This window comes from Typopeltis vanoorti, chromosome 5 (genome assembly GCF_054136105.1).
Source record: "Typopeltis vanoorti isolate ZY-2024b chromosome 5, IOZ_Tvanoo_1.0, whole genome shotgun sequence".
NCBI classification, from domain to species: domain Eukaryota; kingdom Metazoa; phylum Arthropoda; class Arachnida; order Uropygi; family Thelyphonidae; genus Typopeltis; species Typopeltis vanoorti.
This window is the reverse complement of record NC_143553.1, coordinates 172,710,792-172,735,729: the sequence shown is the minus strand read 5'-3', so window position 1 is coordinate 172,735,729 and position 24,938 is coordinate 172,710,792. Positions and strand designations below refer to the sequence as shown.

The 24,938-nt window shown below is 38.4% G+C and overlaps 1 protein-coding gene across 1 annotated transcript in view; it reads left to right on the top strand.

Annotated features, from left to right (window-relative positions):
- LOC150107065 (radial spoke head 14 homolog) overlaps positions 1-24,938 on the top strand; it is a 179,352-nt gene that overhangs the window by 66,639 nt on the left and 87,775 nt on the right. Inside the window, exon 2 of the mRNA XM_090393547.1 lies at positions 20,178-20,283. Coding sequence (XP_090249673.1) covers positions 20,178-20,283 — 106 coding nt within the window. The remainder of the gene's footprint in view (positions 1-20,177; positions 20,284-24,938) is intronic.

Genomic DNA, 24,938 nt, shown 5'->3' with positions numbered 1-24,938 from the left:
TTTTTAATAAAGTAACTTTATTAATTTACAGCATTTAACAACTATACAAAAATAAAAGTATAATTTATAAAAGCATCTTTTCATTATAGAAAGAAATGAGATAATGCTTTTAAAAAGAAATTGTGTTCCAATGTCTAGATACTGTTATTTTCAATTATAGGGCAAATATCTCCATTCACATGGAGAGCAGAGACAATAAATATGAAAAGTCTCATTGACTATGTTGATAGTGATGTTTTCTTACTAGTGCAGGACACCAGAGTGTACAGAGGATTTGAAATTGGAAATGATCACCATTCAGTCTTCAGCAGGATAATATTTAATTTCATATTGCAAAGAAGAACATGTAAGAAAGTTTTAAAGTGAATACAAGTTGAGCAGCTCTCAGATGTGAACTGTATACTAAAATCCTGTCTTGTCCTCCAGGAGATTGACTACCATGTTTCTCCACCATATCCTATTTTGCACCTCTCTGCTGCATTCCTCATATCAGAGATATGTCCAGTCTTCTATATTTTTCATCCATTCCAGTCTTTGTCTTCCTCTCCTCCTCTTTCCCTCAACGGTTCCTTCCAGAAGTGTCCTTTGTAGGCAGTTATGTCTCAGAATATGTCCAAAATAGTTGACTTTTCTCTTTTTAATTTCTTTCATCAGACTCCTGTTTATGCTGTTAAATCATTGTCGTCTGCGCCATTGTTATGTCGTTACTTTCTCTATATTTATGTCTTATTGTGTTCTACTTATATCACTTATCTTAGATTGTCACTGTGCAGTGTTATTACTTCAACTATATATTTCTATGCTCTATACACACGAGACTATCGGAACTCTGTACTCTCTTATCCACACAATTGACCGATTCTTAGAATGATTAAGTATATTAAATAAATTAACAAAGGGTAGACTTCTGAATAGAGTCCGATCCTCAGCAATAACGGTTGGAAGTTACCTCCTAATCAGGTTCTGGCAATATTTATTTGTTCAAGCTGCGCCAGCCAGATCCCTAGGTTAGAAATTCCTTTTAACCAAGAAGTAACCCTCAGAAAATATACTAAGTAAATCAATCTATCAATTACTCTTTATCTCAATTTTTTCTGTCTCTCTTAAAATACTTTAGTTTTCAGTCGTGGCCTCTGTCATATAATTCTCTCCTGCTCAGATTCAAATGTTAGCAAGCGGTGCATCGGATTCAATCCAAGGCACAAAACAGGTTAAGATAATCAAGATACATTTATTAGATTTCTAAGATTACACATTTACAAAAAAAAACACTCAATAGGAAGAGTTATCCCAAGTTATAAGGTTAGACATAGCAACTGTAATTCACACATCATATCCAAGCATAGGCTATTTTGACTACACAAAATTCTTGCTAGTATCTTTTAAATATCCTTACTAGTTTATAGATATTCTTAAAGCATTTGCATCGATACCTCTATAGATCATTACTCATAGCAAATTAACTACTACTCATTCACATAAATACTAAAAAAAAGAGTTTAAATTCTAGACACTGGTATCTAAATCTCACTATAGTCCTTACAAGTTTAGAGTTCTTTAACATAACATCTCTTTTCTTTGATAACACAATATTCTGTTCTTTATTAACAAAAGAATTATAAAAGAGTTTTATGTTGCCATATTCCTGGAACTCATTCAGTCTGTCATTCTTTTATATTTTCCCTCTGAATGTTCGATCTCGTCCTTGGTGATTGACTCATGGGCTAGATTTTCTTCATTGTTCTGTCCTTCCGTCACATTCTCGACTGGAAACGGTGTGGCTCGGGTCAACCCACGTGGCTGTATGTGGTGGCCAGTTTCTTCAAGCTTACTCGGAAGAGTACCGAATATTTCTTCGTCTGTTCTTTCCGCACGACATCGCAAACCGACAGCAGAGAATAGCTGCCTGCTATCGATTAGATCCTAAACTCAAACTCCTCCCGACTCCACAAGAAATTCTCCAGCAACTCCAGATGAAAAAACCTAAAAAGCCTTGAACGGGGGGGGGGGGACAAACCCATTTTATACCTCGTATCTCCAGCACCTTCTTCACCCAAAACTTTCTGCCTGACACTTTCTTTTTGCGCCTGGCTCCTGTTTTCATTTCTATCTTCCTGGAATACTTTGTACATATGCTGTGTCTTCCCGGAAAACACTGTGCGCATGCCGTTCACACGTAAACAATTTGCCATCGGCTACACAATTTATCTGAAGTTGTTGTTGGTGGACTTTGAACCTTCGTTACTATGCTCTAATATATATCTTATAGAGAAACTTCTCACATTATAATCTTTTACAAATAAATGACATCTTTCACCATTATTTAATATTTCAAAATTTGTATTAGTATAATTCTTTAAACAAATTAGCATCTTCACTTATTTACAAGCATTTTCGTTATTGTTTTAGCTAAATTTGTTGGATCTTGAAACAAAATAATTTTCCAAGGAAATCCTTTCATTCAAGATCCAGTTGGCCTATCATCTCTAGTACCTCTTCATTTGTCTTTTTGTCTTTCCATGATATCCGCAGCATCCACATTTCAAAGGCCTCCAGTTTTTTCACACTCAGATTGGAGAGTGTGCATGTCTCTGCTCCGTATAATAATGTGGACCATATGTAGCATTTGGAGATTCTTAGTCTTGTTTTCAGATTTAATTCTCTAGATGTCAGTAGATTTTTCATACTGTTGAAAGTTGACCTTGCGATTTCGATCCTTTTCCTAATTTCATCTTCTGTTCTGCCATTATCTGTGATCAACTGTCTGAGGTATATGTTTGCACCTGTTCTAATTTATTTCCTTTTATATTGATGCATATTTTTGGTATTTCATTTTCTCTTGAAATTATCGTGATTTTTGTCTTTTTAAAGTTGAAACTGAGGCGATACTGTTTGCCGTACTTGAGGGTTTCACCTATAAGAGTCTTGAGGTCATATTTATTTTCAGCTAGAAGAACCATGTCATCTGCATATCTTAGGTTATTAATATTTCTGCCCCCTACAGTGATTCCTTTAAGCTTACTCATTTTATTAAATATTTCTTCTGTGTACAGGTTAAAGAGAATCGGAGAAAAGACACAGCCTTGTCTAGAAAAAATGAGAGTTTGAGAACAGGTACCATGCCTTTGATATTCAGTGAAATCTCCAAGGCATGGTTCTCCAAGCCCTGAAGAAAATACTGATTGATTCAGCCAGAGAGGCATATGGTGAGGTTGTCTGCAAGAAATAGAAAAATCAGAACTTCATTGTAGTCACAGGAAGTTAAAGAGTCAGTGGAGAAAAAGAAGAAAGCATATCGAAAGTTCCTGGTGAATAAGTTAGCTAGTGCTCTTAAAGAATACAGAGACAAATTTAAGAAAGCTAAGCGCCGTGTAAAGCTAGATAAACAAAAGATTTGGGAAAACTCTGTCAAGAAGGTGGCAAAATTAAAGAGTGGAAGGAGGGCAAGATTGTGCCACTTCATAAAGGAGGTGATCGAACTCAAGCATCAAACTATAGGCCTATCTGTGTGTCAGGTGTTGTGGTTAAGTTGTTGGAGAAGCTTGTGAGAACTAGGATCCAGAGTTGGGTTGACAACAATGGTATAATCTTTGATGGACAGCATGGATTTGCTAAAGGGAGGTCATGTTTTAGTAATCTACTTACTTATTACAATAAAGTGACTGCTTCCTTGGACAGAGGAGAAGGATACACAGTAATATACTTGGATTTCGCAAAAGCTTTTGATAGAGTACCTCATGATAAGTTGACAGTCAAACTAGAGCAGATGGGGTTGGATATTAGATTAGTGCATTGGATTGGAGACTGGCTATCTGATAGGTATCAAGAAGTTGTGTATGGGGGTGCAATATCCAGGAAAAGGAAAGTCACTAGTGGAGTGCCTCAGGGATCTGTTTTAGGGCCATTACTATTTAACTTATATATTAATGATATTGGTGAAGATTTGGATGGAGATATTCAGTTGTTTGCAGATGATGCAAAGTTGGGACGAACCATAAAGAGTAGTGAAGATGTTGTGGCCTTGCAAGAAGACTTGAATAAATTGAGTGATTGGGCAAGCAAATGGGGATGTGAGTTCAATGTTGCAAAATGTAAGGTTTTAAAATTTGGAAAACAAAGATGGGATGCAGAATTTATGCTTGGTGAGAATATATTGTTGGAAGTAGAGGAAATAAGAGATCTGGTTGTGATAGTGGATAAGGATCTAAAATTTAGGGGACACATAGCCAAAATTGTGAAGACAACACAAAGACTTCTGGGAATGATGCGGAGGACACTGACATTTAGAGGTAGGGAGATACTTGTTCCAATGTATAAGGCTTTGATTAGGCCACACTTGGACTATTGTGCCCAGATTTGGTCACCGGGTTTTCAGAAGGATGAAGAGATGTTGGAAAGGCTCCAAAGGCGACTGACTAAGGTAGTTTCTGACCTCTGGAATGTTGAGTATGAGGAAAGATTGAAAAGATGTAATTTGCAGAGTCTCGTGGAGAGAAGGAAGAGGGGAGATATGATAGAGACCTACAAGTTGGTAAGGGGTTGTTATAGGATCAATGGGGGAGAAGTTCTACAGAGAATAGTGGGAGATCAGGGGAAAACCAGAGGTCATCCCTGGAAACTGTATAAGGAGGGTGTGAGTAATGGAGTGAGAGGCAGGTTTTTGTCGTGCAGAGTTGTGAGTGATTGGAATGCCTTGCCTGAGAGCGTGGTGCCTGCAAGTAGTTTGAATGTGTTTAAGACACGGTATGATGAGATGTGTATGTAAGATAAAGGACCTCCTAGATGAGTCTTTGACTCCATGAGGTCTTGTTTAATAATAATAATAATAATAATAATAATAATATTCTGGAGGCTGTTGAAAAAACTTGCAAATGGAGGAAAGAATGTTGTAAAATGAATTCGAGATGATAAATGTGACATGAAAACTGTAGAAAAAGATATCCTTGATGTATGGAGTAAGTACTTCAAAAAATTGCTAAATGAAATAAGCAGTGACAGCACAGTGGTAAAAAATACTCAACAGGCATGCAATCAGGAATACATATCCGTACATGAAGTAGAAAAAAACCATCCAAAGCCTGTAACGTGGAAAGGCAGCATGAGTAGATGATATTCGACCAGAAATGCTCAAGTATGCAGGTATAAAAGTCTTGCAGTGGTTGCACTGTATAGTTCAGAAGTCCTAGATAGAGAGACAAATTCCAGATGATTCGAGTAGAGCTTTCATAGTAGCCATATACAAAAAAGGAAAATAAAACTAAATTATTACAGAGGTATTTTCCTACTGAGTGTTCCTGGTAAGATTTATTCAAGTATACTTGAAGTTTAGGGGGCACATTGCAAAAGTGGCCAAAACAGCTCATCAAATCATTTAGTTGCTGAAAAATACGTTAACAAGCAGAGACAAACAAGTTATTGTTCCACTATATCGAGCCTTGATAAGACCCCATCTAGACTACTGTACGCAGATATGGGTGCCAGGGTTTCTTCTTGATGGGGAGAAGGTGGAGAGGATCCAGAGACGAGTGACCAAGATGATAGCAGGTCTGTGGAATGAACCTTATGAGAACAGGTTGAAGATTTGTGGGTTGCAAAGATTGGTTGATAAACGGAAAAGGGGTGATATGATTGAGATATTCAAATTACTGAAGGGTTTCTATAGGATTAATCCAGAAGATATTTTTGAGAATAGGATTGATTGGTGGTGGGAGGAGTAGGGAACCACACTCTTGCCTAGCTTCCATGCATGGAAGCTAGGCAAGAGTGTGGTTAGCAGGGGTGTTAGAACTAGGTTTTTTACTTGGAGAGTAGTGAATGAATGGAATAAGCTGCCAGAGTCTGTTGTGGGTGCTATGACTGAGAATGCTTTCAAGGCGAGGTATGATAGATACTGTGTGAATGTTGAATATTTGTTCTTGACATGATGTTAGGGCCTCCCTCGATGAGTCTGTTGTCTCCTTGGAGTTACCCCGAGATAATAATAATAATACTTGAGAAACGGTTCAGAATGACTGTGGAAGGGAAGCTCGGTGAACAACAAGCTGGATTCAGGCCAGCTAGAGGCTGTCAGGATCAGATTTTCACTTTAAGACAAACAGTTGAGAAATCATGGAAATATAACAAAAACCTGTATGTAAGCAGATGACAAGGTACTGAGGGAAAAGCTATTCAAAATGCTACAGTGATATGGTATCATTGGGGCATTATATCAAGCAATACTTAGTCTTTATTTGAGTCATAAGTCAGCAATTATAATTGAAGTACGGGAAGATAGTTTTATGTTAAATCTGGTGTCAGCCAAGGATGTACATTATCCCCTATGTTATTTATTATCTATATGGATCACATTATGAAGGAAAGTGGTATTAAACCTGATATGAAAATTGGAGATGTTAATCTCAGTTCTTTACTTTATGTGGATGATGTTATGCTTCTAAATAAATACAGTACAAGTCTGCAAGATGGAGATATTCACTCTGGATGGAGATATTCAATTGTTTGCAGATGATTCAAAGTTGGGACGAACTATGAAGAGTAGAGTAGATGTTGTGGCTCTACAAGAAGACTTGAATAAATTGAGTGATTGATTGGGCAAGAGAATGGGGATGTGAGTTCAATGTTGCGAAGGTCTAAGGTTTTAAAATTTGGGAAACAAAGATGGGATGCAGAATTTATGCTTGGTGGAGATATATTGTCAGAGGTGGAGGAAATAAGATCTTGGTGTGGTAGCGGATAAGGATCTGAAATTTATGGGGCACATTACCAAAATTGTAAAGACAACACAAAGATTTCTGGGAATGATGCGAAGGACACTGACTTGTAGAAGTAGGAAGATTCTTGTTCCATTGTATAAGGCTTTGATTAGGCCACACATGGACTACTGTGCCAGATTTGGTCATCTGGTTTTCAAAAGAACGAAGAGATGTTGGAAAGGGTCCAGAGGTGACTGACTAAGGTAGTTTCTGATCTCTGGAATGTCGAATATGAGGAAAGATTCAGAAGGTGCAGTTTACAGAGTCTAGTGGATAGTAAGAAGAGGGGAGATATGATAGAGACCTACAAGTTAGTTAAGGAAACTGTATAAAGAGGGTGTGAGCAGGGGAGTGAGAAGCAGGTTTTTTGCATGTAGAGTTGTGAATGGTTGGAATGCCCTGTCTGAGAGTGTGGTGTCTGCAGAGAATTTGAATGTATTTAAAGTGCAGTGTAATGAGCTTTGTGTATGATAAAAGGACCTCCTAGATGACTGTTTGACTCCATGGGGTCTTGGGTGATAATAATAATAATAATAATGATTCCCTGACTAAATTGAATAACTGTTGTAATAAATTTAGTATGAAAATTAGCAATAACAAGACAAAGACAATGAAAATAGGCAGAAACATTAAAAATATCAACTGCATCATGATTGAAGAACCTATAGAACAAGTAAAATATTTCAGCTACTTAGGCACAATTTTTAGTGAAGAAAGTAAATAAAATATGGAAATAGTCAACAGAATCACCAGAGCTGGTATGGTAGGAATTCAACTGAATAAATTTATATGGAGTAAGAGAGAAATTGGTCAAAGCACTAAATTAGCTGTGTACAAGACAGTGTTCAAACCAATTGTAACTTGTAGATATGAGAGCTACGTTAGAAATAAAGCACTTGACAAAAGACTAGTGACCACAGATATAAGAGTACTGAGAAAGATTAGGAGCGTGAACAGATGACATTAATGGCAATATGATATTTAAAACAAGAATATTATCATCATTATTATTACTATTATTACACCCTCCATGGAGTTGGCAGACTCATCGTGGGAGGTTCATTCAACTGACAACATATATATCATATAGAATCTTAAAATCCTTAACACTCCTATAGGAAAGAACTTGTCATTGTTAGCATCCAGGAATGTGTTAGCAGAGCTAATCTCAGGTGGTATGGTCACTTAAACAGAATTTTAGAGGAAAGGTTAGCAAAACAAATGTTCTCGGCCAGGTTGGTAGGAAAAAGACTCAGAGGAAGACCAAGATATTGGTGGATTAATACGGTAAAAAGTGCCTTAGAAGACAAACATTAGATCTGGTAATGTCAGAGTCTTGACAGATAACAGATTGATTTATTTGAAAATTGTTGATGGGAAGTTAGTAATGATGTAAGTTGTACTATCATAATATCCTGTACACACCTTGAGGTACATGTCAGGAATTTGCTGATGATGATGCACAAATAATTTAAATATAAATAATTAAATTAATGCCCTCTCTCAATGAAGAGGCTCCATAAACCAATTAGAACAATGACAGTATGTTGCGCCCTTTTATTGGAAAAGGCCTAAGTTCATTTTTCGTCATGATGAAAAGAATCTTTATATGGATTTTTTTCAATTGAAGATGAGTAAGCTGATCTCACACAGAGGTAGCAGGGTTTTTTTCTATTTGTAACTTGGGTTTTTCATTCCTCATACAGACAAATCAGCCTTGAGAAAACATGCAATATTCAGACAAAAAATACTAATTGTGGTGGTAGATGGTAGATTCTCTGGAAGATGATGGTAGTTGTGGTTCACTGTAGTTGGTGGATTAAGTGGTGGAGATGGAAAGCTGTAGAGTAATTGTACTCCCTCAATGAGTCCTTGGAGGTGCCAAATAATAATAATAATAAATTGAAATGAAAATGTTTCATATGGGAGCTAAGTATTAAGTTGACTCATGCTGATAGAATGAGAGAGAGAGAGAGAGAGAGTGATAGCTTTGACGAGTAAAATTGATTTGAAAGGTGATATGTATAGAATGAGAAGGGAAATGAAAGAACTTAGAAAAAGCTTATACGTCTGTTGTTTTGGTATAATAGAAATGTAGATATATATCGTCACTTCTATTGTGTCATATGATATTGGTGATAAAAAATCAGAATTTTATATGAGAGAAGGTCTGTACTTGAATGGATTTGAGGTTAGATGTCAGGGAAAATGTTGATTAGTAAGTGAATGAACAAAAAATTTAGGATGGAGACATGCAGGTGTATGCAGTGAAAAAAAAAAGTGATTAGATGATCCTAAATGTAGTGAATTGTAGCTGATGATTTCAGCTACAAGTCCACAGAAGATAAATAGATTTGTATAAACTTGGAGTATGAATGTTAGGTCTATTTACTACTTCAAAAGTATTAGAAAGAAAATGGAGGAAGGAGTTGTAGTGAGCATATTATGGCCCTAAACTTCAATATTGATATTATTATGATGGACCTCCATGAAGTCATAAGCCTCATTACTGGAGGTCCATCTTATACAACACTAAGTATCATACCACTCCTTAAACCCATTTATCATTTCATCTTCACCATTCTATCAGGTAATGAATTTCATGCTACAACCACCCTCCACAAAAAATAGCCATTTTCACACTCCCACCTCCTTTCACAACTTCCAGAGATGGACTCTTGTTCTTTTTCCTGCCTCTTGTTCTTCTATATGAAACTTTCCCTGTGTCAGTTCTGTAAACACCTGGTTTAAATGTCTGAATCATATGATCACTTCATCTTCTATACACCATACTTGGTTCTTGTAACTAATGTAGAGTCGTGATGTCATTTTGATTATCTGCATCTGTATCCTCTGCAAGTTTAATCGATCCTTTTCAAATCCTGGTGACTAGATCTAGGCACCAGATCAGGACTTTAAAGAATGGAATCATCACACTATTCTCTATAGCTCAGAATCTTAGTATTGCATCGGTCCTTTGGGTTGCCTTCCCTGCCTTTGCAACATGCGCTTTACCTTCAGATTTTTATCAACAATCATCCCAAGATCTCTCGTCACATCCATTTCCTCTAGTAGAAATCCACCAATGGAGTAGGGAGCCTCCCGTCTGCAGATTCCAAATTTCAAGACCCTGCATTTAGCTGTTTAAAACTGAAATCTCCATTAATTTATCCACCTTTCAGCTTATTCACATCCTTTTGAAGAGCCAAAATATCAGCATTGTTACCAGTAACCCTCCCAAGCTTCAGATACTGGAAATGCAAATAACTGATTATCTTCCTGAAATCCAGTGACAATATCATTAACATAAAATGCAAAGGTCTTCCAGTACTTGATCCCTGTAGAACCCCACTTGTGATCTTCCTCTTCCCTGACACAACTTATCCTCCATATGCAACTCTAATATTTATTAGACAGCCAATTTCAAATATGACTCACTAATCTGATAGGTAACCTCGTGTTGCAACTTATATATCAAATACTTTGCATATTCCAAAAAATAGCAGTATAAGCCTTTCTCTCATCAACCACTCTAGTCACTTTACTATAAAGCTGCTTGGTCGGCCAAGTGGTTAACGTATCCACTCTCCAGCCAATGGCATGGATGTTTGTCATTGTCTGTGGAAATACTAGTGGTGGTGGTGGGCAGTAGATGGCATTGGTGTAGTTGCGGTTAGAATGAGATGTAGAGTAGACAGAGTTGTGGAGTAAGTGCCCTTCCTCGATGAGTCCTTGACTCCCTGAAGGTGTTATTTCATAATAATAATAATAATTAAATCCAAGCAAATTACTGAAACAAGAGTGCCCTTAACAAATCCATGTTGAGTTTCACAAATAACGTTATTCTCATTTGCCCAATTCTATATATACAAACTCTTACTAATTGCTCCAAAATTTTAACAACCACAGAAGAAATACAAATTGTCTATAGTTTGATGCCTGCATTCTATGACTACTACCACAATCACCACAACCCTTGTGCAATAGCACTATATAGCCCTCCTTTCATTTATTGGGTACTTTCCCCAGTAACTAGACTTTACTGAGCTGAACACCACCCTCCACATTCCCTGGCCTATAGCAACATCCAACTAAATGCCGCCTGGTTGGCCAAGTGGTTACCGTATCCGCTCTCCAGCCAAAAAGCTGCAGGTTCAAATCTCGCCGTGGTCATGGATGTTTGTGATTGTCTGTGAAAATACTAGTGGTGATGGTCGGCGATAGATGGCATTGGTGTAGATGATGAAGGTAGTTGCGGTTAGTGGAGATAGAAAGTTGTAGAGTAGGTGCCCTCCCTCGATGAGTCTTTAGACTCTGGGGGTGTCACATAATAATAATAAATATTTCTTCCTGTCAACCTCCACTTTACACCACACTGTCTCATAACCATTGCCACTATTTCCCTCTTTCATGTCTACCTTATGTGGACATAATTCCCTACTATCATCAGCAGCAACATCTTCCCCCCCCCTCTCCCCTCTTCTTGACCTTTTTATCCTTACAAAAATTACTGTATCATTCCATTTCTGTTCCCATTATGATACCATCTTCAGTCACCCATGTTTTACATATTCCAATGATTTTGGGGCAAATAAAATCATTTCATCTCCCTTATTTCTGATACGTCTGGCATTTGTAAACAAACACAGTTCATTTTTAGGTCTATAACCAGTCCTATCCAAGCCACTTGTTGGTTGTGATTTCTCCACCATGCCTGTCCTTGCCCTTTTACCTTTAACACTGCTTACCACATTATTTACTCAGTCTCAACTTCCCCACCCACATCACAATATACTCCATTTCCATGCTGATCATCTCCATATGCACATTCACTGCTACCTTCATCAGCCAGCCTTCCTATGCTATGTCTCCCTATCCGCCTGGGCTCCCTCCATTTCCCTGTTCCTTTGGCATTCCCATTCTTTCTTCATCTCTCACACTACTACTGTTTCCACTGCCAAGCACTTCTGTCTCTTCTTCAGTACTGCTCTCCTGATCTTTCATTTCGTCTCTTACTTCTGATCTCTTGCTTGTATCACACACTGCACTTCCATCTAGCAACACTTTCTGCAGTGCACTCACTCCAAAGCCATTCAAATGCAACCCACTTGAATATTGGATACATTATGATTACATCTTCTGTATGAGGATTAACATTGCTTTGTGAATGGTCAGTCATGCCTTATTAATTTACTAACTTTTTACAGTAGCATAACACTAAATTGGATAAAGGAAATGGCTACACAGTGATTTTGCAAAGGCATTTGACAGAATACTGTATGGAACTGTGTTATACAAATGAGAACAAATGGGGATGGACATGACACTAGTTAAGTGGATAAGAGGATGGCTGCTGGACAGATATTATTATTATTATCTTGAAGTTATTCACACTACTTGCATGTGTAAAATCTTGTATAGAAAGAAATTTTGTACAAAATTCTTATATACCGATTTTACTTGAGAAAGAAAGTCAATATACCGAGATAGGAGTGTTGGTAGCTTGCTCCACCTTTGCAAGGAGTTGCCCAGTGTTGTACCACTTTACTCCAGTCCTGAAGATACTTTCAGGTGCAAATTTTGTTTGCACACTTGGATAAAGGATTAAACTAAATTTATTAAAGTCAATACAAAATTCTTGTAGTTTAATTAACAAATTTTTATAAGCGTTTTATGTAATCTGGTAAAATATTAGAATGAATTGCTAAATTATTTGACTGCCAATATTGTACAAACAAAGAGATAGATAGCCCAGACAAGATTAGAAATGTGGACCTGAGGCTATCGCCAGGCACGAAGGTCAGTGAAGTTACAGGGTTTCCCCCGCCATGATCAGCAATTTCATAGGGGGAGAAGGAACCCCTGGTAGAACATCTGGGGAACTCGAACTGAAGAAGTCCCAAGGTCGTGAAGGTTGAATAAAAAGGAGACAGGCACTCTGCTCCTTGCTCTAGCTATCACTCTGACTCTCTGTTCCTGACTCATTCCGGTGTTGCTTCGAAGATGTCCTTGTGTCCAGCCGTTCCAAGGATGGAGGAAGGATATCCCACTAGCAGTATTTCAACGATGATAGGAGATTTCTAATGGCAGTGTCAGCCTATTCGAGAAGTCCATCGCGAAGTTCCTTAAGTGATCTCCGAGAATGCTGTATCTTCGTTGTTATGGAGAAATGTCTGTTTGTGGTTCTAACGGGAAGGAAGATTATATTCATGATCCCTAGGATCTTGAATGCTGAACTGGCTGAGACAGGTTTCAAGTAAGATTATTGTAGAACTATTATGGAATGTGAATCTTAGAGCAGGGACTGTTGATTATATAGTTGCTAGCATAATGTAAAGTTGTGAAGTCAAAAAACTGCACTTCTAAATTATTGTGAAATAGTTATCCAAAGAATTATGAGCATTTGTCAATGTTAAGGGGGGGGGGGCTGAAAAGTTCTGATAAACATCCAAAACAAAAATTGATATTACAGCAAGAAAGAACACATAATAAAACCTGTTCACCCCTATTTTTCATCAAATTGTAATAATTTGTTCTTTTCTTTTAGGATATATAAGAAGACAAGGTTCTACTTCAATTCCTTCGTGGTGATTATCACAACTTTTCACCACACCTTCTTAGACTTCCCATACAATACTCTTACCTTATTCCCAGTTTCTCACTGATACATACGCCTCCCACTCATTTTCCTTTCATTCTGTTAATTGCTGTGTCATATGCTAGCCTGGCTGGCCGAGTGGTTAGCGTATCCGCTCTCCATCCAAAAGGCTACGGGTTCGAATCCCACTGTGGGCATGGATGTTTGTGAGTGTCTGTGGAAATGCTAGTGGGGTGTGGTCGGCAGTAGATGACGTTGGTGTAGTTGTGGTCGGTTGGTGGATTGAGTAGTAGAGACAGAGTTGTACAGCAGGTGCCCTCCCTCGATGAGTCCTTGGACTTCCTGGAGGTGTCAAATAATAATAATATGTCAGTGACTTTTCAAGTTGCTGGAGCTTGCATTTTGTTCTGTTAAGAACTCTATAAATAAATAAATTCCATGTGATGATACTGCGTTCCTCCTTTTTTCGAGAGTTCACGGTACCATCTAGTTCCCCCAAATTTTATCCAGGTTCCGGAACCGGCATAGGCTGACAAATCAGACCTATGGCTGGGTCAGTATTCCTAACTGTAATCTGTGTGTCCTCAAACTGGTTTGCCTGCTTACAGGATGAAAAACACCAGATAAACTAGCAGAAAAAACCCTGCTGTCCACGCCCAAGACCGACTAACTTAGCTATGGCTGAGGAAGATCCTTATGCTCCCCACGTCATTGACGGGAATCGAACCTAGGACACTCCTTCCCCAGGCATATGGTTGCAAAGCACAAAGCCACTAGGCTAACCGCATGGACAAGGACTCTATGTAAATATGCTATTTCTCTTCTCACTGCCACCTCATCATTCTTATGCCCTTCAACCACTTCTTTCATACATTCATTCATTCATTTATTCATATTTCATCCACTGTCACTTGCTTCTTCATTTATATTCTGTACAACATTCTCAATTTCATGCCTTTCATTATTAATATTCATTACTTCATTTTCCAACTTTCAACGGCATGCATTTCTGGCTCTAGGTCATGAAACATTGCTGACACCCTGTTTCTCTGCTTCTGATTTCATACCAATAAGCCATTTGTCCTTGGTAATGTGTACATTGAGCACAGACACACAACACAAAATCTCTGATGTTAAATGCTCTGAATGATGATGTCTTGGTTGTCATTCTTATATTGGTAAAACACATTATAAGAAATATACACACATTAACAAATCTAACAGAACAAACATACTGAATTGCACAGATATAAAACAAGAAAAAACTATTGATGATCAGTGATATCGTTAAATATTTAGTAAAACAAAATCACCTATCTCTATGAGGAGAGTACAATTTGTTAATGTGTGGAATAAGTTTGAAGGATGAAGGGAACGGTATGGGAATGATGGACTGCATTTGAGTGGTTATATAACGTGCACTTGATAAGAACATTATATAACATGCACTTGATAAGAATATGATAAAAGCATGTTCCTAAGTACAAAGGTTAACAATGTCAGTGAAGCTGTTAGTTCATATGCAGAGAAAAGAAGTAAGAGTTGATTGGTAGACGTATGATAGTGTGAGTTGCTTGGAGAGACTGTTGCTGGAAGGTAAATAAGCGAGTACAGAGAATGAATCAGATCAAGTGGGAAGTAATGTGGAAGAGCAGGAGAGATTGAAGCAGTGGTTGTGAATGAGGAAGTAAGTGGCATGAGTATGGAAAATGAGAGAATGGGTGTGCAAGATGAACAGGGAAATGGGGAGGCTCAGGGTGGACAGGAGTGCACAACGTGAGAAAGGTGGATGCTCCAAGAGGATGTGAGAGCATGTGTAGACTGGAATGGGATGACCTGGGATCAAGAGGAAACAGTTAGAATTGAAGCGGGTTCTAAAATGAATAAGCAGAAAGGGAAATGGGCCCAGTCGAACATGGAGAGATCACATCAAATGAGTGGTATCAGTGGAACTAGCTGTAGATCCAGGAATGAGCTGTTGTGTTTATATACAAATGCTAGAAGTGTAAGAAACAAGGCAGATGAAATTGTTGCACTAATTGAGTCTGTTCACCCAAAAATTGTTGGAATAAGTAAGACATAGTTAAATGAGGACGACATCCTGACAGGAATAGAGATGGAAGGGTATGATGTGTTTCATGAGAATAGAAGGGGTAAAAAGGGAGGGGAGTGCTATTGATGATAAAGAAAGAATTATTATTATTATTATTTCGGGCAACTCCAAGGAGTCGACAGACTCATCGAGGGAGGCCCTAACATCATGTCAAGAACAACTATTCGACATTCACACAGTATCTATCATACCTCGCCTTGAACTCATTCATGGTCATAGCACCCACAACAGACTCTGGCAGCTTATTCCACTCATTCACCACTCTCCAAGTAAAAAACCTAGCTCTAACACCCCTGCTAATCAGATTCTTACCCAGCTTCCATGTATGGCCCCTAGTCCTCCCACCACCAATCCTATTCTCAAAAATATCTTCTGGATTAATCCTATAGAAACCCTTCAGTAATTTGAATGTCTCATTCATATCACCCCTTTTCCACCTATCAACCAATTTTTGCAACCCACAAATCTTCAACCTGTTCTCATAAGGTTCATTCCACAGACCTGTTGTCATCTTGGTCACTCATCTCTGGATCCTCTCCACCTCCTCCCGATGAAGAAGAAACCCTGGCGCCCATATCTGGGCACAGTAGTCTAGATCGGGTCTTATCAAGGCTCAATATAGAGGAACAATAACTTGTTTGTCTCTGCTTGTTAACATATTTTTCAGCAACTAAATGATTTAATGAGCTGATTTAGCCACTTTTGCAATGTGTCCCCTAAACTTCCACTTTATCCACCAACACTCCCAAATCCCTGGCCTCATCAATATCCTGGAGTACAGTTCCACCAATGTGATATACTGCTGCTAATCTTTTCACTCCAAAATGCATAACCTTATACTTTGTCACATTAAATTGATATCCATTTTCCCTAGCCCAGTCCTCCAAACTATCCAAATCATCCTGCAAAATTTTGAATCCTGTGCACTCACAACTGGTCTACCCAACTTTACATCATCAGCAAACAAGTGAACACTTCCTCTCAGATCCTTTCCTATATTGTTAATGAACAAATTGAAAAGTAGTGGTCCAAGAACAGAACCCTGCACCACACCACTAGTCGCAAGCTGTCTTTTGGACTCCACTCCTGAATAAACCACTATCTGGTATCTCTTCATCAACCACCCTCCTATCCATCTTACCAACCCTATATCCATCCCCCATCTGCTCCAGTTTACTGATTAGAGTTCCATGTAGTATCCTGTGAAAGGCCTTGGCAAGGTCCAGTAAAATCACTGTACAATCCAGTAGAAACACTGTCCAAGACCTTGACATCCATTTCTGATATGCTAATCGGTCGGTAATTTACAACAGCAGTCTGGACTCCATACGAATGCCCCTAATACAACACATCATTACTTCTGGAGACAAGTGGCCAGTGTCAAAACAGAGACTTATCGAAAAGTATTACTCAGAGCTAATTAAATTTGCCAATAAGATCAACTACCAGTCGTTGTAAAGTAACATAAATTACTGATATTGTATAAATTATATAGTGTATCTCTACTTTGTATATATTAGTAATTTATTATAAATTACTATATAATTTATACAATATCAGTAATTACGGACGACTGCAAGAGGGAAAGCGTGCCAGTGGTTTTGAGGCAGTATGGTGTGAGATAGAGGTGAATAGAATGAAATACTTGGTTGGATGTTATTATAGACCAGGAAATGTGAATGGTAGTGACTATGAAATGTTTAATAAAATTAGCCAAGTAGAGATGCAAGAGGGAAAGCATGCCAGTGGTTTTCAGGCAGTATGGTGTGAGATAGAGGTGAATGGAATGAAATACTTGGTTGGATGTTATTATAGACCAGGAAATGTGAATGGTAGTGACTATGAAATGTTTAATAAAATTAGCCAAGGAAATGAGAAAAGAGTGATCATTACGTGCAATTGTAATTATAGCAATATAGACTGGAATGATGAGATAGCAACTGGAAGTAAAGGAAATGAGTTTCTTGAGTTTTTGAGGGATAACTACCTCAGACAGTATGTAACAGAGGGCACACGAGGATTGAGGATCTTGGATTTGGTCATCTCATCAGAGGATGTAATTATAAATGAAGTGTCAAATCATCTACCAATTGGTGAGAGTGACCATGAGGTGATTACCTGGGTGGTTGCCAGCAGCGCAAGGATCCCAGTGAGAAAAGGGTATACGTGGAACTACGGGGGGGGGGGGGGGGTGATTATGAAGAGCTCAGGAGACAGCTTGCGGGTGTAGCATGGAATGAAGAGTTAGCTGGAAAAGAGATCAATGCAGCTTGGGGGATTTTCAAAACTATCTAGTAGATGCAATGTCTAAATGTATTCCAAGGGTGAGAGGGTTAAATAAGGTATGTGTGAAATGGATTAATAAAGAGATTAAGCATGCAATACAGAGAAAAAGGGCATTATGGAGGCAGTATAAGAGAAGTGGAAATAACCAATTCCATGAGGACTACAAAGACCAGGCAAGACGGGTGACTTGGTTGGTGAAGGTTGCTAAAGAGAGGTATGAACAGCAGTTAGCTAATGAAGCCAAAAAGAATCCTAAGGATGTTGTTCATTATGTTGAATTTTTTCTTGATAATTATTCATAAGACTATTACACTTTTTTATAAAATCTTTATCAAGTAGCTTTATTTTTATCCTCCTACATGTTTTGCCAATCTGTTTCTATTGGCATCCTCAGGGAATACAAATCAGTAAGCACAAAATGAAGGTTACAGACTAGGTTATAACCGATGGTTCTAAATCATACAAAAATTGGTATTGTGCGTGACAATGTGCGTGTCTCGTTAACGTGATTTATTCATGATGACTCATGACGTAATTGTTATGAAAGTTCATTTCTTTGATATTTAATGATCTGATAAAAGTTTTCCAAATTTCTGGTAAAATTAGACCTTGATTCTTGTTTAGGTTTTCAGTTTTACGGACGACTGTAGCTGCTTCTTTAAAGGTTCTTGAATGGTAGTTATCTTCTATGTATGGCATAAGGCTCTTATCCCCCTCAATGTGATGGTTAGTAGAAGCAAAGTGGCATGAAAGGCCTGAAATGTCTTGTCTGTTATTTCTGATAAAAATAAAGCTACTTGATAAAGATTTTATAAAAAAGTGTAATAGTCTTAAGAATCCTAAGGAGTTCTTTCGATATGTAGCCAGCAAAAGAAAGAATGATTATGGAAGGATGACATTGATTGGAGAAAATTGTATGAAGCTGTTGCAGAGATACTTAGGTCTTGATACTCAGATTCACAAGGTCTTTCAATCTTGTGAATGTGACTAAATTTAGTAATCATCTTAATTATTACAATAAGGTGACCGCTTCCATGGACAGAGGAGAAGGATACACAGTAATATACTTAGATTACCGCATGATAAGTTGATAGTCGAACTAGAGTGGATGGGGGGGGGGGGGGTTGGATATTAGATTGGTGCATTGGATTGGAGACTGGCTATCTGATAGTATTAACAAGTTGTGTATGGGGGAGCGATATCCAGGAAAAGGAAAGTTACTAGTGGTGGCCTCAGTGGTCTGTTTTAGGGCCATTGCTGTTTAACTTGTATATTAATTATATTGGTGAAGATTTGGATGGAGATATTCAGTTGTTTGCAGATGATGCAAAGTTGGGATGAACCATGAGGAGTAGAGATGATGTAGCCTTACAAGAAGACTTGAATAAATTGAGTGATTGGGGATGTGATTTCATGTTGCAAAATGTAAGGTTTTAAAATTCCGAAAACAAAAACGGGATGCCGAATTTATGCTTGGTGAGGATATATTGTCAGAGCTGGTAGTGGATAAGGATCTGAAATTTAGGGACACATCGCCAAAATTGTGACGACAACACAAAGGCTTCTGGGAATGATGTGGAGGACACTGACTTGTAGAAGTAGGGAAGTTAAGTGTGTTCCGTTGTATAAGGCTTTGGTTAGGCCTTATAAAATGGACTATTATGCCCAGATTTCATCACCTGGTTTTCAGAAAGATGAAGAGATGTTGAAAAGGGTCCAGAGGCGACTGACTAAGGTAGTTTCTAACCTCTAGAATGTGGAGTATGAGGTAAGATTGAGAAGATTGAACTTGCAGAGTCTGGTGGACAGGAGGAAGAGGGGAGATACCCACAAGTACCTGATAGAGCCCTACAAGTTATTAAGGGGTTGTTATAGGATCAGTGCTGTAGAGGTTCTACAGAAAATAGTGGGAGATCACGGGAGAACCAGAGGTCATCCCCTGAAACTGTATAAAGAGGATGTGAGTAGAGGAGTAAGAAGCACGTTTTTTCATGCAGAGTTGTGAATGATTGGAATGCCTTGCCCAAGAGTGTGGTGTCTGCAGAGAATTTGAGTGTGATTAAAGCATGGTATGATGAGCTGTGTGTATGATAAAAGGACCTTCTAGATGAGTCTTTGACTCCATGGGATTTTGGGTAATAATATGCCCCTTGCGAACACCTAATAATAATAATATTAATGCTTTAAATAACCATAGTATTCAGAATATTTTAGTTCTGATGGCTATAGAAATGATGTTTAAGAAACTTTAAAACATGATTTCTCAAAATGATTCTGCTCCCCTCATCTAACCATCCACTTAATATATACCCTCACATTTCCATGGCTTATTGGTATATAGTTATAGGTAATAACATTTTGGTGATAAAATAGAGACATTTAACTGATGCTAACTGAGAATTTAACTGGGACATTTTTTCCCCTTTAGACAAGACAGTTACAAGATCCTGATGTCTCACTTCGTAGACGAGCTGCAAATGCCCTTCGAGACCACATTTTTAAGCCTCTGAATATGGGATGCCAAACATACATCGGTATGACATGATAATCAGTTATATTCTTTGATCAGTGAATCAGTGTATGGTATATATTATGCAAAATTATTATATACGAGGTACTGCTCTATAGTAGTTCAAAAATTGCTTAAATGCTAGATCACAAATTGTAAAAATAAACAGCAGCTATAGCAGTTCCAAAATGGTGGACTGTGGTGTACCGCAAGGATCTGTCTTGGGACAAATTTTATTTAGTATTTATTATAGTCTTGATGTTTGGGATACATGAATGGGAGGCTGCATACTCGATTGGAGGAGCTGTACTGAAGGAAGTAGGAGGAGACAATAGATCTGGAGGTGTTGATTGATAAAAAAAATCTGAAATTCAGGGAACCTGTTGTAAAGGTGTTGAAAGTAACTTGGAGGATTGCTGCAATACTAAGAAGGACACTGACCTTCAGAGATAAAAGGGTTATCGTTCCATTGTAAATGACCCTGATCAGACCACACTTAGACTGTTGTTCTCAAATTTGGTCCCCAGGATTTGAAGGGGATAATTAACTGTGGAAAGGGTACAGAGGCAGATAAGAAAGATGGTTTCAGGACTGTACAATGTTAGTTATGAAGATTGGCTGAGGGAATGTGGGCTTCAGAGTTTGGTAGATAGAAGGAGAGTTGATTGAGACTTTTAAACTGTTGAGAGGTAGTTACAAGGTTGACAGTGGGAAGTTCTTTCGCTTGGTGGAACAGCAGGAAGGAACAGTGACAAGGGGCTATCCCTGAAAGCTACGAAAGGAAGCTGTGAGCAAGAGGGTGAGGAGTGGTTTCTTTGCACGGAGGGTGGTTGAACCATGGAATGCATTGCCTGATAGAGTAGCTAGAAGAAGAACGGTCAATGTGTTCAAGGAGTAGGAGTGGTATGATAGATTTTGTTTCTCCTAGGGTGGACCTCCCACAATGAGTCATTTGACTCCATGGAGATCTGAATAATAACAAATAATAATAATTATTATTATTAATGTAACATTTAACCTCCATGGAGTCAAGACTCATCATGGGAGGTAGACGCTATTGCACACAGTGTTAATCCAACCATGCTTTAAACTGATTCAATGTGTCTAAATCCACGACACCCTCCGGTAATGCATTACACTCACCAACCACTCTCCATGCAAAGAACCTACTGCTCACACCCTCCTTATACAGTTTCCATTGAGGGCCTCTTGTTCTACCTCTCTACCATTCTATGAAAACATTTCTTCCATGTTAACCCAATAATAACCTCTGACTAACTTATATGTCTCAATCATCCCTCCCCCCTCTTACTTCTATTCATGAGGTTCTTCAACTTACATTCTCTCAATCTGTCCTCGTACTTCACATTCCACTGACCACCTTCGTAAATCTTCTCTGAACCCTTTTTCCAACATGGCCTCATCACCATGAAAACCCGGTGACCAAATCTGTACACAATAATCCATATGATGCCTGATCAAGGCCTTATACAATGGCACCATGATCTCTCTATTTCTGCATGTCAGGGTCCTCTGCATCACTGCCGTTATCGGATGTTATGCAGAGGTGTTATGTGGCCTCTGATTTTCAGATCCTTGTCCACCATCACTCCTAGATCTCTCATCACCTCTACTTCCGTTAAAGTTTCCCCACCATGTGTGTATACTGTGCATCCCAAGATTGCGTACCAAATCTCAAAACCTTTTCACTTGGTAACATCGAACTGATAGTTCCACTTACCTGCCCATTGATGCAATCTATTCAGGTCCTCTTGTAAGGTCATAACATACTCTGCATTGCTCTTTCCAATTTTGCATCATCTGCAAATCACTATTTAAACCCATCCCAATATTAACAGACAAATTTATTGCTAAAATATAGTATTTATATAAATGACTTCTGCAATCTCTATGGACACAGCCGAACAAATAACAAAAAATTTTACCCGAAGGGGTAAAAAGGGAGGGGGAGTGCTATTGATGATAGAGAAAGAGTTAAATCCATACAAAGTAGAGATGCAAGAGGGAAATAGGGCCAGTGGTTTTGAGGCAGTATGATGTGAGATAGAGGTGAATAGAATCAAATACTTGGTGGGATGTTGTTATAGACCTGGTAATGTGGATGGTGGTGATAATGAAATGTATAGTCAAATTAGCCAAGCAAATAAGAAAAGGGGTGATCATTATGGGTGATTTTAATTATGGCAATATAGACTGGAATGAAGAGATAGTAACTGGAATTAAAGAAAATGAGTTTCTTGAGTTTTTGAGGGATAACTACCTCAGACAGTATGTAACAGAGAGCACACGAGGATTAAGGGTCTTGGATTTGGTCATCTCATCAGAGGATGTAATTATAAACGAGGTGTCAAATCATCTGCCAATTGGTGAAAGTGACCATGAGGTGAGATTACCTGGATGGTTGCCAGCAGTGCAAGGATCCTAGTGAGAAAAGGGTATATGTGGAACTACAAGGGGGGGGGGGTGATTATGAAGAGCTCAGGAGACAGCTTGCGGGTGTAGCATGGAATGAGGAGTTAGCTGGAAAAGAGATCAATGCAGCTTGGGGGATTTTCAAAAACTATCTAGTAGATGCAATGTCTAAATGTATTCCAAGGGTGAGAAGGATAAATAAGGTAGTGTTAAATGGATGAATAAAGAGATTAAGCATGCAATACAGAGAAAAAGGGCATTGTGGAGGCAGCATAAGAGAAGTGGAAGTAACCAATTTCATGAGGTCTACAAAGACCAGGCAAGGAGGGTGACTTGGTTGGTGAGAGTAGCTAAAGAGAGGTATGAACAGCAGTTAGCTAATGAAGCCAAAAAGAATCCTAGGGAGTTCTTTCGATATGTAGCCAGCAAAAGAAAGAATGATTATGGAAGGATGACATTGATTGGAGAAAATGGTATAAAGATAGCTGTTGCAGAATGTGTGGTGGAGATACTTAATGAGCAGTTCATAAAGCTCTTTCAATCTTATGAATGTGACTTCATGGAGAAATTGAGAGTAGTTGATGATGGGGAGGAGAGACTGACTGTAAGTGAGCAAGGGGTGTTTGGAGAGTTGAATAAACTAGATGTAAATAAGGCTGTGGGACTTGATAATATATCAATGCGTATTCTGAAGGAATGTGCCAGAGAGTTGACACCTGCCTTGACATATTTTTTAATACGAGTCTTGCACTTGGTCAAGTTCCAAAGGAGTGGAAGGAGGGCAAGATTGTGCCACTTCATAAAGGAGGTGATCGAACTCAAGCATCAAACTATAGGCCTATCTCTGTGTCAGGTATTGTGGTTAAGTTGTTGGAGAAGCTTGTGAGAACTAGGATCCAGAGTTGGGTTGACAATGGTATAATCTTTGATGGACTGCATGGATTTGCTAAAGGGAGATCATGTTTTAGTAATCTACTTACTTATTACAATAAAGTGACTGTTTCCTTGGACAGAGGAGAAGGATAACACAGTAATATACTTGTTACAATATACTTATTACAATAAAGTGACTGTTTCCTTCGACAGAGGAGAAGGATACACAGTAATATACTTGGATTTCGCAAAAGCTTTTGATAGAGGACCTCATGATAAGTTGACAGCCAAACTAGAGCAGATGGGATTGGATATTAGATTAGTGCATCGGATTGGAGGCTGGCTATCTGATAGGTATCAACAAGTTGTGTATGGGGAGTGTGATATCCAGGAAAAGGAAAGTCACTATTGGAGTGCCTCAGGGGTCTGTTTAAGGGCCATTACTATTTAACTTATATATTAATGATATTGGTGAAGATTTGAATGGAGATATTCAAGTTGTTTGCAGATGATGCAAAGTTGGGACGAACCATAAAGAGTAGTGAAGATGTTGTGGGCACGCAAGACGACTAGAATAAAATGAGTGATTGGGCAAGCAAATGGGGATGTGAGTTCACTGTTGCAAATTGTAAGGTTTTAAAATTTGGAAAACAAAGATGGGATGCAAAATTTATACTTGGTGAGAATATATTGTTGGAGGTAGAGGAAATAAGAGATCTGGGGTTGATAGTGGATAAGGATCTAAAATTTAGGGGACACATCGCCAAAATTGTGAAGACAACACAAAGACTTCTGGGAATGATGCGGAGGACACTGACGTGTAGAAGTAGGGAAATTCTTGTTCCATTGTATAAGGCTTTGATTAGGCCACACATGGACTATTGTGTCCAGATTTGGTCACCAGGTTTTCAGAAGGATAAAGAGTTGTTGGAAAGGGTTCAAAGGCGACTGAATAAGGTAGTTTCTGCCCTCTGGAATGTTGAGTATGAGGAAAGATTGAGAAAATGTAATTTGCAGAGTCTGGTGGACAGGAGGAAGAGGGAAGATATGATAGACACCTACAAGTTGGTAAGGGGTTGTTGTAAGATTAGTGGTGGAGAAGTTCTACAGAAAATAGTGGGAGATCAGGGGAGAACCAGAGGTCATCCTTGGAAACTGTATAAAGAGGGTGTGAGTAGGGGGAGTGAGAGGCAGGTTTTTTTCGTGCAGAGTGGTGAATGATTGGAATAAATTAAAAGTAACAAATTAGTTGCAGTCGAATAAATTCAGTCTGAATGTCTCAAAAACTGAATATGTATATTTTAATTTATGAAATACAACAAGTAAAATGAACTTACTGCATGATTATTTTTTCATGATTGGAATGGCAGGACA